Below are 14,833 nucleotides of genomic sequence, written 5' to 3'. Positions count from 1 at the left end.
GTGTTCCGTCTCATCTCATATCTGGCAGCTTTCTGTGCTGTGGCTTCCACTCAACCGTACTGTCTCTTGCAAGTTCATTTACAAAGAATGCATTGCCAGTCCTGTGGCCATTTCTGACATTGTGACCTGAATGAGTGGGTTTCATTCTTGCATTTAAAGTTTGCTGACATCACCACAGATGAATTGAAACCCTCATCACTGAATGCAGTTTTTTTTTTTTATTAAGTAGGTGGTATTTATTTTTATTTTTTTGTCATGCGTTTCTTTTCTTTTTTTCGTCGTCGTTTGCCACACACCAAAGCCATTAACTGGTACAGGTAAAACTTCTTTGATTCTTTGGATCCTTGTCAATCTTCAGCATGTTAGGTTTCTCTCATTAAAAAACAACAAGCAAATTGAAAATATGTAGCTCAAAAGTGCTTCTACGTGTAGAGTGTTAGCTTTGACCTCAGATAAGTGCAGAAAGGTTTGCCTCAGGTTTGTTACATCCATTTTTATAATCACACAGATATGCCATCTCAAACCAGTCCATTATGTTTTGATATTTAAACATTTGAAACAGCATTTTAAAAGCATCAATTGCATGTGTTCATTATTTGCATCAGCAGCAAAACTGTTCTTAATTGTTGGTTAGTGTAGGAACAGAATCAGTAAGTGCGTTAACATGCACAGTTACAACAGATTTTTGCACAGTCAAACTCATATCAAACTCAAAGTATACACTACATGGCAAATATTTGGAAATATATGTCACACAGAAGTGCAATGCCAAGTCTCTGCCAGTCATTCACTTTTCGGTGAAATCTGCCTGCAGATTGACTTTGACATTCATCAAAGTCATGGTAACAGCTTAACCTATAAGAGTTTTGAAAATATAATAGTAATAAATACACATTCACTATCCATTACAAACATGATACATGTTCAGGCAGTGTGTGATAACTGAGTTCACTCATAATTACTCGTATCTTACAGACGGCATCAACGACGGCAACGGCCTCAGCGCCGGTGCACAAACTGTTTCGGAAGTGAATGCAGCTCCTCCCGAAAGTCGACCCCACCCACCATCGGAGTCCAGCTATCCACCAGAACTTCACAAATCATCACGAAATGACGACAGGAGGGCACGGGAGTCGGGCAAAAGGGAGCACGGCCACCGGTCAAACCACCGCCACAACAACCACAGACACAGCTCCCCTGAAAAGAAGAACAGGAGCAAAGGGCACAGCAAGGACAGTGGAACCTCAAAGCCTCACAAGAGGAAGGGCGACAAGAAGAGGTCCAGCACGGATGACTCCCACCATCACCACCACCAACACCACAGTCACAACCAGCACCACCACCGGAGGCACCGCTCCCCAGAGAGGCGCAGGGCTCGGAGCGCCGAGAACACCTTGGACCGAAGACACGGTCGCTCACCGGATAGACACCATCATCGCCACTCTTCTCCTCGCAGACACAGTTCACCTCAGCGTTCTCCCCACCATTCCGGTCATCGCCGCAGTTCTCCTTACCGCCGTAGATCCCCCTACCGTTCCCCTCAACGATCCAGATACCAGTCTCCCTCGAGACGTCCTACAGCTTCCTCAAATATACCCTACAACAGTGAGTTGGACAGGGGGCTAGATGTGACCTTAAAAGAACCTCCTCCTCCCAAACCTCCATCCCGATCCGAGAGCATACCATATTTGTCGGCATCTCTGGACCGGCTGGATCTGGAAGACAACCTTCCAAGAGAGCCACCCAGCTACCTAGACAGAGCCTATCATGACTCAACCCTTTTCCGCAGTGCTCCTCGTGTCGACACCCTTCCCCGGGTTCGGACGCCCGACTCGGATTCAGCCTTTCAAAACTACAACTCGTTATTGAGGGGCCGCTCCCCAGTGAGAAGTGGGGGCAGACTGGATGGATACCGTCGGGTCGAGTCTCCGGTTTCAAACTCGTACCGGACAAGGAGTCTAGGCCGAGACCTGTCTCCCATCAGAGGTTATCGTGATGAGGAAGAAGAGGAGGTCGGATCTCAGCTGAGTGGGTATTATAGCACCCTCAGATCCAGTTACAGTAGAGCTAACAACAATGTACCTGAGCCGAGGAGGAAGCCCTACAAAGACAGCTCCAAAGACCTCAGCATTTGATGGGTCGGCTAGGAAGGACACCATTCCCAGAGCCCACTGTCCACACAAGCCTTCACCCAAGGACTGCGCAGAACCTGGATACTAAATTATTGATTTGAAATCTGGATGTTTTCTCATGGTTGAACATATTTACAACTCTCAACAGCAGAAGAATGATTTTGTTTCTTTCCATCGAAGTGTCATTTTGGTTTCATTTATGACCCTTTTTATAAATCTGCTAGCAGTTCTACAGAGTTTGACAACTATGTATAAAGAAAACGATTATGTGCCTAACAGTACCATTCTTGGTGTTTTCTTTTTTCTGTTTTTCTTTCATTTTGTTTAACAAAGGACAGCCTTTTTGGACTACCGTCTGATTATGAAAACTTCTGTTACAGAGAGCCCTCTCATGCACCGAGCAGCTCAGTCAATGTGGTGCTCAGACATATACTGTGCATGTCTTTACACTTTCAGTGTCGTTTCTCTCTTTTATTTTCTTTCTCTTCCCCAGTGCCACTGTTTTTTAGACATTTGACCAGAGTATAGCACAAGCCTGCATTCGTTTGTATATTTTTGACAGTTTGCAGTATGTGTACATTCAGAGGTGATCATTTTAACAGAATGAAGGGATAATTAATTAAAAACTATGATGATAATGTTCAAAAAATAAAAACAGTGTATATATATATATATATATATATACATGCACATTTTGATGGTCTTTCTTATGATTCTCAAGCTTTCCACAAAAAGGAAATAGGCTAGTTAGCGGGGCAAGCGGAGGATAACTTGGACTGTGAAATTTATTCAAGATGGATGCATGTGGGAGGTAGAGACTGTTTAACCGCACTAGGTTCTTTTCTAGCACTTTGCCAACATGTCTGGAAAATAAAGAGGAGAAGAGAACAAAGACTTCTTTATCTTCTTGGCAGTTCAAAAGGTGAAGGTAAAGAGATTCAATACACTACCCACGGAGTCGGCAGCTTTTTAAAAATCCAGTGAGAACTGCTTCACACAGGTTATCAGCTGAATAAGAGACCGAGCCTTTCTCTCTGGCTCAAAGACGATGATGTGAATGCATAAAAAGTGAATTTTGTTCTCTACAGCCGTAGTAGGGATGGTTAAGAGTGGTTAGGGATCACTGGGAATTAGTATGTCCTCACTTCAACAGCTTAACAGAATGAAAATGAATATTACTGGCCAAGCAATGTGTTTTGAAGACCTTTATGTTTATGTACTCTATTTTTATTCAGATTTCAACTAATTTAGGTTTGCACAACAAAATCTAGGGTTTAAAATTATTTCGTTAATGCTTGTACAGTTTGATCTATAGCAAAACATTTAAAAACTAGAACTCTTGATTTTAACACAAGAAAAACAATATGCGACTGAAAGCTCTAATATCTGGCACAAGATAAAGTAGTTGATTCATTCTTGGAATGACATGGTGTTAGTTAAGCAACCTGGTGTGAATGGCTGTTATTTTGACCTCATTTTAGTCCCACTGCTGCATCCAAGAATAGAAGGCCTACATTTTGGAAAATGAAAAAAGGATTGGAGTGACGTTAGCTACAAACGCTGTTGCTTTCAGGGTGTGCAAATGTATGCTGACTTTCCCACATCCAGTTCTGAACAAAGAACATTGTGCCGTGCAATACAGTGTCTGTCTGTCTATATAGGCTAGTATTTGTTCACTTCTCTTCTGTTTATGCAGGTTTGAATTTGTATTGTGGGGGAGGGGAGGAGGATTCTGGGTTGCCTAGTTACCTCAAGGTCATTTTTACAGAGTTTCATAGACGTTTGTTTCCAGAAAGCATGGCGCAAAAACCTTAAAACGGCAATAAAATCAAGGAAACGTTGATTAGACTTTAAATGTTTAATTTAAATGGACAGTGCATTTAACTGTAGTTGCATTTGTCAGTCAGTGTGATCGTGTTTGTCTTGAGGATTGTAAGAAACAGACATTTTCCATAGTTTTGTTTTGAATGGTTCAAATTTGAAGTCTAGATTGTGGCAGATTAATTGCAGTAAATAATATTAAGTATAAAACCTACATTACCCTTTACATTTAATACAAAAGTGGTTCTTTGATTAATTGAACACCCTTTTATTTATCTCAGTTCTATTTAGCACACATTCTTTTGCAGCTGGTAGAAGGTAACACTGGGAATAAATTGTTGCAACAATCAATCGTCAGCTATAATGCTACTTAGCGATATGTAGCAGTTTTATTTATTCTGCTCAAATTCATAAAAAAAAACGAAATTATACAGTTTTAATATATTTACAAATGTAATTTATTTGTGATGGCAAAGCTGATTTTTCAGCAGCCATTACTCAAGTTCTCATTGGCACACGATCCTTCAGAAATCATTCTTATGATGATTTGCAGATCAATAAACATCCTTATTATTGTTAATATTATAATATATGTCTTAATATTTTTTAGAAACCGTGATATATTTTTTGAGGATTCTTTGATGGATAGAACGTTTATTTGAAATAGCATTCTTTTCTAACAGTGTAAAAATCTTTACTGCCACTTTTGAGCATTTTTTCATGAAGAATTTCTTTCTTTAAAAAAGCGTAAAGATATAAATAATAAATAAAATCTGTCCCCAAATTAACACTTTTAATGAAGACTGTATTTATAAAACATTTAAGAGCATTCTTAAGGCATTATAACGAACGCATAATGTATAAAACAAAAACTTATAATATGTTGTATCATCTCATGAGTAATCATAACAGTAGTAGTGCATTATAATATTTCCTTATTTGTGGTTATCTTTTTAAGATCATGATGATTTATAATACACAATGAACACATAACTTAGTATATATGCTATGCTATAACAAAAATAATGATAATAAAAATATGAAAAAATATGAAAAATATGAAACATTTGATTTGAACTATATTTATTGTAATATCAGTAAGATACTGTAGATCTTATGAGACTTATAACCCTTTATAAATTAAGTGGATTTAACATATTTATTGTGTGTTATAAATAATCATACTCCTAAAAGTTATAACCACAAATACGTAAGATTTCTTATGATTAGTTATGAGATAAAATAACATAAGTTTTTTAATAATAGATTATCCATTTATTATAATTCCTTAAGAATACACTTAATAATGTCATATATATTTATATATATAGAGCTTCAAGTGTTACCATAATGAAAATAGTAATAATAATAATTACTCATATAGGTAATTATTTATTCCCATCCACAGTCTGAGCTGTACTGGAATGTCTGTTCATTGATATATTATTAGTATGCAACTCTATCTGCAATGCCAGAGTTTTCCATATGTCCTTACAGGGATGTAACTTTCATAGGTTCCAGGCAGATGAACTGTATATTCCTCGAATAGCCTAGAGCATGACCCTCAGGCAGAAGATTCAGAGCTGGGGACAGATGAGGTCTCTGTCTTGGACTTCGAGCTGGAAGTTTCTTCCTCCTCATCCTGGAAAGGATCTTTTCCACAGCACAGTAACAGCATCATGGAGTGACGGAACTGCTTATTCATGAAGACGTAAATGAGTGGGTTATAGAGCGCTGAGCTCTTGGCGAAAAATGCAGGGACGGTCATAAAAATAGGACCGAACTGACTCCCCTGGTGGGTGAAGATATACCAGGCGACGCTGGCGTAGGGGAGCCAACATATTAGGAAAGCGATGAGCATGAGGATAACCATTCGAGTAACTTCTCGCTCGGCCCTCTGGGTAGTCTCCGATTCTTGCTGCTGGGCGGCTGCGATCTTGACAGTGCAAAGCAGACGGCCGTAACAGAAAGAAATGATGGTGAGAGGAATTGAGAAGTGCACAACGAACATGTAGATGACAAAAGACTCGTTCTCAGTCTCCGGATTCAACGTGTAATAGTCCACCCCGCATGAACACTGCAGGCCCTCCGGGATGTAGCGGGACCATCCGAGGAGAGGCGGTACAGCACACGAACAAGCCATTATCCAACTAGTAGTGACACCGAAGGTGGCATGGAGCTGCGTAAAGCGAAATTTGGTGAAGGGCTTGCAGACGACCACCCATCTCTCAATAGCCAAGACAACCAGAGACCAGAGCGCAATCTCACCACCGAGAGTAGCAAAGAGACCCTCCAAGTTGCAGCCGGCACGTCCTAGGACGAAATATCCATGTATGGAGGTGTAGAATGTGGTCGTGAATCCACCAAACACCATAAAGAGGTCAGCCACGGCTAAGTTCAGAAGGATATAGTTCAAGGGGGTTCGAAGCTTCTTGTTATCAATGGTCACATACAATGTGAGGCCGTTGATGGGAATGCAGGTCACGATGAGGAAGAACATGTATGCAGCGACGCAGTAGAATGCCATCGGTGAGGCCAGGTAGAATTGCGGGTATTCATAAGGGCTGCGCACCACACCGGTCACATTGGACATCGGAACGTAGAAGTCTGGTCCCTCTGTGCCATTCATGATGAGTGTTTTTTTTTCTCCACCTCTCAGTGTTGGTTTGTTTGGTCTGGGAAACTGAACACACTCCGCTTGGGTGCCTTTAAAGGGCAGATTATAGATTAGCATATTTGACTGGTCAGCAGAATTGTGGTTCAGCCAATGCTCATCATAATCTCGGTCCTACACATACACTCATTGTGTGATCAGGTTATGTGGATTGAATCTGTCTACATCAATTGGGTTAAACAGATCAGTTGGTGCAGAGAGCAGTGTATTCTGGGTTCTCAAACAACACACTTCATGTTGTCTCCTTATTTAGTCCTTTTCATCTTTTCAAACATCTATTAATAATTATCTCAAAGACAACTAAAGAGAGAGTGACAGTAGACATGAACATGTACATGAACTTTTTTTTTATTTTATTTTTTTTAAAGACTTAAATACTTGTTTGTAGGGAAAGTATTTTTTTAAATGTTCTATTTATGGTCTTGCTTCACCAGTTCACCAGTGTTACTCAGCTTTTTTTAAATTAAGATTTGATTTCCATTTCATATCTTAAATGCTAACAATTAGAGTTTGACCCTAGCCTTAAACCATACACTTAAATTCAAAACACTAATAAAAAAAATATTTAAACTCTGAAACTTGAATTGGTTTATTTGGTATTCAGCCCTGGAGAGGAAGGCTATACTTCAATATTTCTCTCAAAAAGATTATTATTATTTAGATGGGTTAATATATTTTCCATGAAGAAACAGTGAAAACATGATGTCACGTCAACAGATGTGAAGAGATGAGACTGAAAAAAAAAAGCGTCAGGAGACCCTCTGTGCATTTCTTGGTCAATAACTTCCCACGCGCCATCTTGTGGTGAATATCTGAAATGGCAGTTTCCCTGCAACAGCAGTCCTATCAATTAATTCATTTAGTTAGATAGTAACGAACATCTCCCATATCCAGCAACTTACGTGGAAATGATCACGTTCAATATTGATAATAATGACTTATAACTGCTGTCTTGTCGATTTATGTCTCTTACAACTACAGAAATTTGACGTATGATCAAAATATGGAAGTTTAAGAAACTACAGTTAAGCTATATTATGTGTAATGAGTTGTTTAAATGGAAAACAAAGGGTAGACGTCCTCCTTTGCCACAATGTAGACACGCCCTCTGCTGCTGACACGCGACCCGCAAGAGTGTGAAGAAACCCTTCAGCTCGTCATCAACTCTATCACTGTCATTAATTAAGCATTGTCACAATTGTAAACTGTGTAATTGTACTGTATAATTGTTATAAACTGTAAATTGTATAATTTTTATTATGATTTTAAAGAAGGTCTCATTATAATATTTTACTTTTTTGTTGTTTGCTTAGATTTATTACATTATAATTTAATTATTTTATCAATTTTAATCAATTTATATTCAGTTAAATTCAAGCCTACAATTGTATAAAAAAAAAATTGATGAGCATTTATGCTGTTATATTCCCAATGCAGGTGCACTAAAACTGCAGTACTGAAGAGTGAACCATTGCGCTTTATTTTAAACCTGCACTTGCACATTTCTCGGAAATGAATGCAGTATTTTCTCAAACATCAGTCCTTCACTCTCCAGGCGCTTTTGGAGGACTGGCTGCTAAATAGTGTTGGCTTCTTGGTTTTGATGGGAGATCTGGCCTGGGGGGTTGAATTGTTTTATTCCAGTATAGTGTATTAAATGATCTGTGCCTGTGACACAGAAAGACCAAACAAAGGTCTTCTCACATCAGCAGAGCTTCCTGTGTGTCTTAAACAGCACTCTTATCTCTCTCTCTGGGTCCTTTAGTGCTGGTTCTCTGGATAAATCTTACAGGACTGTATATTATTCTGTTATTAATACATCAGGATCAAAAGCTTTTTGTGCTAACTCATGGTAACAGTCTGTTTCTTTGACATGTACTGAGTTGCCTCTAATCAAAGGAGGAGTTTTTTGCAGGGCCTTTTTCAAATTATTATTTGGATACAGTGTATTTATGTGTGCACCATCCATCCATCATTTGTTCCTGGTACTTCCAATTTTTTTAAAAAGCACTTGATCATGTGCTTTGGATTACTGTTAATGTATTCTATTGCCATTAATGTAGATCTTGTGCTGACTGAATCTGATTCCTGAGAAATGTTTGCCTGTGTATGACACCATTTCTGTTCCTTTTCATGGCAGACATCTGTCCACTTCTTCCCGCTGAAATGTAACACCACAATAGGATTCTGTCACCCATGATGGCCATACTGGAACTTTGGTGTCAGCCTGTATTTTGTTTCTGGCAGACATAACATAACCTTCAGGTCAGTTTGAGTGTTGTCAGACTACAACTTTTTCCTTTGCAGTTTTAGGTTCCATCTCCCAAAAGAGCAGTCTTGAAGAAACTACTGATGTCTGCATAGTCTCTCCAATTTTAGCCTGAGAGCGTTGAAACACTGTTAGTGTTGTAACTGACCTCTTGTTCTAGCTGCTCAGTTTTTCGGGGATGTTTCTTTTTGTTTTGCCACATTAGACCTCAAACAAGTTCCTTAAAAGTTTTTTTTTTTTTTTTTCCAGGTTTTTGCATAAGAAAAATCTAGTATTAACTTCAATTTCAAGTGATTTATATGTGTGATCAGTCTGCATAGATGTTTGTTGATATTTGACATTTTAAAATCATTTTGAAGCTTATTGCTTACAGGATAGCTGGGCATTATCTGAACCAACATCTCATTTTTGTATGCTTTAATCTGACATTGTATCCAGTGTTATTTTAGTATTGTGTAGGCCTATATACAACAATTATCTCCTCTGTCCCCCTCCACCACCTCCCGCCACTTCTATAACAGCTGATGATTTCGCCACATTCTTCACAGACAAAACCAGAACGATAAGTAGTCAATTCTCAGCCCCACACACACAGGACCAACCATACCCACTGCTAAAACTACCATCTTCTCTTTCTGTCCCCTCACTGAGAAAGAAATATCAAAACTTCTCCTCTCCAACCACCCTACAACATGCCCTCTAGACCCTATCCCCTCACACCTTCTCCAAGCAATCTCTCCTACACTTTTATCAGCACTTATCAGCACATCTCTCCTCACAGGCACCTTCCCCACTGCATTCAAGCAGGCTCGGGTAATCCCACTGCTCAAAAAACCCACATTAAACACTTCACTTACAGGTAGCTACAGACCTGTCTCTCTCCTTCCATTCATAGCAAAGACCCTTGAAAGAGTTGTTTTCAACCAGATATCATTGTTTCTTTCACAGAACAACAAACTTAATGCTAACCATTCAGGTTTCAGGAGTGGCCTTTCAACGGAGACTGCGCTACTGTCAGTCACGGAAGCCCTGTGGATTGCAAAAGCTGATTCCAAATTATCAGTTCTAATTCTGCTGGACCTATCTGCTGCTTTTGACTCTGTCAATCACCAGGTACTCTCTAATCATTGGGAATCACAGGGATTCCACTTTGCTGGTTTGAATGTCTTACTGATAGGTCTTTCAGGGTGGCTTGGGGAGGGGAGGTATCCAAAGCACATCAACTTGCCACTGGGGTTCCTCAGGGATCAGTTCTTGGACCCCTCTTCTTCTCCATATACACAACATAACTGGGTCCCATCATACATGCACATGGATTCTCCTACCATTGCTATGCTGATGACACAAAGCTCTATCTTTCATTTCAACCAGAAGATCCAACGGTAGCTGCATGGATATCAGGCTACCTGGTGGACATCTCGGTATTGATGAAGGAACATCACCTACAGCTCAACCTAGCAAATACTGAGCTTCTCGTCTTCCCTGCCACTCCAACTCTATGATTTCTCCATCCAGCTAGGCTCTTCTACAATTTCCCCATCAACTTCAGTCAGCAATCTTGATGTTACCTTTGATGACCTGCTGACCTTCAAAGACCACATTGCAAAGACCGTTCAGTCTTGCAGGTTTGCATTGCACAACATAAGAAAGATCAGGCCCTTTCTAACGGAGCATGCTTCACAACTTCTTGTACAAGCCCTTTTCATTTCTAGGCCAGACTTCTTCAGTGCTCTTCTGGCTGGACTTCCATGAAGCACAATCAAACCTCTACAAATGATTCAGAATGCAGCAGCAAGACTGGTCTAGAATGAACCCAAAAGAGCCCATGTTACACCTCTCTTTATCTCCTTTCACTGGCTACCGGTTGTGGCTCGCATGAAGTTCAAGACTCGCATCAGCCACAGACTCAGCACCACTCTGCTTTCCACTCAAAATCACTTTCCAGAACATTCTTGACTGGTGGAATGATCGGTAACACTTTAAAATAAGGTTCCATTAGTTAATGTTAGTTAACTACTTTCGTTAACATGAACTAAGCAAGAACAATCCTTCTACAGCATTTATAAGTCTTAGTTCATGTTAATTTCAACATTTACTAATGCATTATTTAAATCAAAAGTTGTGCTTGTTAACATTAGTTAATGCACTGTGAATTACCATGAACTAACAATGAATAACTGTATTTTCATTAACTAACATTAATGAAGATGAATAAATACAGTAATAAATGTATTATTCATTGTTTGTTCATGTTAATTAATACATTAACTAACATTAACTAATGGAACCTTATTCTAAAGTGTTACCGAATGATCTTCCCACCGTTATCCATAATGCTGAATCCCTGACGATTTTCAAGCGACAACTGAAAAAAATGTCCTTCGAAGCAACTTGGCTTTATCGTTTTTTTTTATTCTTTCTTTTTCTAGCTTGTACTTATTTGAACAATGTCTAAAACTTGGTATTACAAGCACTTCCTGTGTCTGTTTGCCTCTTTAAGAAGAAGTGCTTTATGTATCGTCCAATCGTATGTTGCTTTGAATTAAAGTTTAACCTTGTCTTACAGTAGCTGGAATCTATTGCTTATTTGTGTTTGTGTTAGACGTCAAGTAGACTAGGACATTGATAAAAGAGGGACAAGTCTGGAGTCTGCTGTGAATCCTTGCATATGAACAGCCTCACTTTTCCACTAGATTCATCAGACAGGCTGAACTCACTGTACAGTTCATTTTTAACACTGGCCTGACTGTAGGGGTCATTTAAACTGCTCTCCCTAATGTTCATTTATCAGTTGCAGTGAAAGAGTGAAAGACTGTTTGGACTCGGAAAAAGTGATAAGCAAGCAAAATATGAGCAGAACAGACCAAAATGTCTTGACAATGAAGAACAGAAATGATATCTGGAGATTAGATAAATAAGATAAGATATCCACAGGAGACATAGGAATCCTCATTTCCAGCCACGGACTTTATCCTTGTCATTTACTAACATATTATCAATAATAAATCAATTTCACTGTGCAGTGAGGTGGTGTGTGAAAGGTATTCATTAGATTCATTACTGACTTAATAGAATTTATATACAGAGTTAATCAGTTCTCTTCAGTGGCTTTGGTTCCAGAAGTATTTTCCTTCCATCAATCCATCCATCCATCCCGGGTCGCAGGGGCAGCAGTCTAAGCAGAGATGCCCAGACTTCCCTCTCCCTAGACACTTCCTCCAGCTCTTCCGGGGGGATCCCGAGGCGTTCCCAGGCCAGCCGAGAGACATAATCCCTCCAGCGTGTCCTCGGTCTTCCGGGGGCTTCCTCCCAGTGGGACGTGCACGAACCACCTTCCCAGGAAGGCGTCCAGGATGCATCCGGAACAGATGCCCGAGCCACCTCAGCTGGCTTCTCTCGATGAGGAGGAGCAGCAGCTCTACTCTGAGCTCGTCCCGAGTGGCAGAGCTCCTCACCTAAGGGAGCGGCCAGCCACCCTGCAGAGAAAGCTCATTTCGGCCGTCTGTATCTGGGATCTTGTCCTTTTGGTCATGACCCACAGCTCATGACCATAGGTGAGAGTAGGAACGTAGTTTGACCGGTAAATCGAGAGCTTCGCCTTGCAGCTCAGCTCCTTCTTCACCACGACAGACAGGTACATCGACCGCATCACTGCAGAAGCTGCACCTATCCGCCTGTCAATCTTCCGCTCCATCCTTCCCTCACTCATAAACAAGACCCCAAGATACTTGAACTCCTCCACTTGAGGCAGGAGCTCTCCACCAACCTGAAGTTGACATGCCACCTTTTTCCGGCTGAGAAAGTATTTTCCAATTCATTTTTTTTTTTAAAGAAGTCTTTGTTACAGAGTTATATAAACTATCAACTAAACCAATCCGCTACAAAGAGAATAACAAAATATTCATTGAGCATAGGGAGACTGACTCAATTATGTCATTCACTAAGCTTCATGGGATCGGGCCTTTTTATAGCATCAATTAACCGACTTAGAATAACAAACACTTGAACATCCGTCAGTGTGATAACAAATACCTAAAATGACAGAAACCATCTTTGGTAAAACATTTTTTGGAATTTATGTGTGTTATTTGGTTTTTAAGTCTGGCTTATGTCCTATTTGTTTATGTGGAGAGTGCGGGGTTTATGACCTAGTTATCAAATAACAGATACTTCAACAGTTATTTCTTAATATTCTCATCATCAATTTGGCAACACTGTTTATCAAACCACTCATTCAAGTATCTGAAACCAGCACTACTTTCATGTCTTTAATATCACTATGCAAACTCAAACAGATTTCAGTATATTCTTTTGTACTTATATTTAAACGTATACTGTGTATATTTTAGCGGCATAAAGCAGAGAGGTTGCGAATTGCAACCAACGACTCAGTCCCTCGCTCATCCCTCTCTTTAGAGAAACTACGGTGGCCGACACAGGTAGAGAGCAATGAGATTTCTTTACAAAGGTAAATCATGGAATTAAATGTATTTAATTATTCAATAAATCAATGTTATTGTGAATGTTAATGAACTTATTCATCATTGTGTTAGTGTTTTATTTGCAAAAACAACAAAGTGAGTAAATGCGCTCTGTAGAGCAGTTTGTCCGTTTCGGGCTAATGTACAAACATGGTTTCGACTTCCATGTAAGGAGACCTGTGGTGTATGTAGAAAGAAATAGCTTAATCTAAGGTAATAAAAACATAACGGTTCATTAAGAAATCTCTTTATACACCTCTGAAAACATAGTTTTATATAATATTTTTCATTTCCGTAAATAGATCATTGTAAATATTACACACTGCACCTTTAACTGACTTGTACACTTTTTTTTTAATAACATCTTATTTATTATTTCCAGGTTTAATTGTAAAAAAAAAAAAAATTTAATTAAAAAAAAAAAAAAATTCTATAGTCTCATACATTTGGATCTCACTGTAAATGTTCTTTAACATGTGTCTATCTTTGTAGATCTGCAACGGCACACATTTGAATGTCAGATATCACAGATATGGGATTCTATCAACCATCTCTGTAAGTTTTTTCAAAGAGCTAAGTGTCTTCACACAAGCTTTTAGAGGTGAAGATCACATTTTTGAAAAGGAAATATCTTTGCAGAAGATGCACCATTTATGTGCTCCATCTCTTGATTTAATCATCCACCACTTTCTTCTTCAACACTATCAAACTTGGTCAGCTTCTCTCCTTTCCTGCTTCGATACATTTGGCAATGCTGCTTGACTCTCCCTTTCAGATCTTTCTCTTCTCCTTGTCCGCCTGGACTTCCTTCCACAAATTCATTTTAAAGCTCGCCTAGATGTTCAGGCTAATGAATCTGGTTTATGTTTCAGCTATTACAGTAAGGAGTAGTAGGGAGGAGGTCGCATCCTCCCAGGATGATGACAGCTCAGATATGACAATGCTAGACTGCTGGGAGCTGCATGTGGAAAGGCCTGCACAATGAAACTGAGGTGGGGTCACTTACGCTAAGATGGTACTGTCACATCCCATTCATGACCTTTAGACACGTTGTTAAACCATCTAAGAGGTAGGAAGTGATGCATGATATGGAGGTGTTCACAGGATGTCCTGAACAATAATAGGTTGGGTTGACAGGAGGAAGTGACAGGGCTACATGCTTCTGACGTTGCACACAAGAGGAGGGGAGAAGGTGTGAATGTTATGAGTGCCGAAGTGGCCCAGTTCTGTGGGAAAAACCAAGTGAGCATGTTCAGCTGCCTTTTAGAACAAAGGCCGGTGGTTGTGCCTCTCAGGACAAGTAACAGATCTCATTCAGCACGGCTTCTGTGAGAGCAAAAATTACACATTTGGTAATGCACACAAACCTTGGCCAAAATACAGAGAGCATTTCTGAGTGGACCAGATATGACTGAAGAAGTAAAGCCAAAAATTATAAACTACAGTAATACAGGGA

The 14,833-nt window shown here is 39.6% G+C and overlaps 2 protein-coding genes across 8 annotated transcripts in view; one reads left to right on the top strand and one right to left on the bottom strand.

Moving 5' to 3' along the window:
• Positions 1–2,806, top strand: part of LOC113055263 (membrane-associated guanylate kinase, WW and PDZ domain-containing protein 1-like) — a 121,211-nt gene extending 118,405 nt beyond the window's left edge. For 6 of the 7 annotated variants that reach the window (XM_026221423.1, XM_026221420.1, XM_026221422.1 and 3 more), the window contains one exon: positions 976–2,806. In XM_026221423.1, the coding sequence (XP_026077208.1) occupies positions 976–2,135 (1,160 nt within the window). In that variant the 3' untranslated portion in view covers positions 2,136–2,806. The remainder of the gene's footprint in view (positions 1–975) is intronic. The other variant, XM_026221426.1, reaches the window with a different exon arrangement.
• A 2,022-nt stretch (positions 2,807–4,828) lies between these two features.
• On the bottom strand, positions 4,829–6,656 carry LOC113055262 (rhodopsin-like). The gene has a single exon (XM_026221418.1). The coding sequence runs from the start codon at positions 6,580–6,582 to the stop codon at positions 5,518–5,520; it is 1,065 nt and encodes a 354-aa protein (XP_026077203.1). The 5' UTR covers positions 6,583–6,656; the 3' UTR covers positions 4,829–5,517.
• Positions 6,657–14,833: the final 8,177 nt, after the last annotated feature.

Source organism: Carassius auratus, chromosome 36, assembly GCF_003368295.1.
Source record: "Carassius auratus strain Wakin chromosome 36, ASM336829v1, whole genome shotgun sequence".
Lineage (NCBI taxonomy): Eukaryota > Metazoa > Chordata > Actinopteri > Cypriniformes > Cyprinidae > Carassius > Carassius auratus.
The sequence above is the reverse complement of the archived record's forward strand: the minus strand, read 5'-3'. Positions and strand labels throughout refer to the sequence as shown.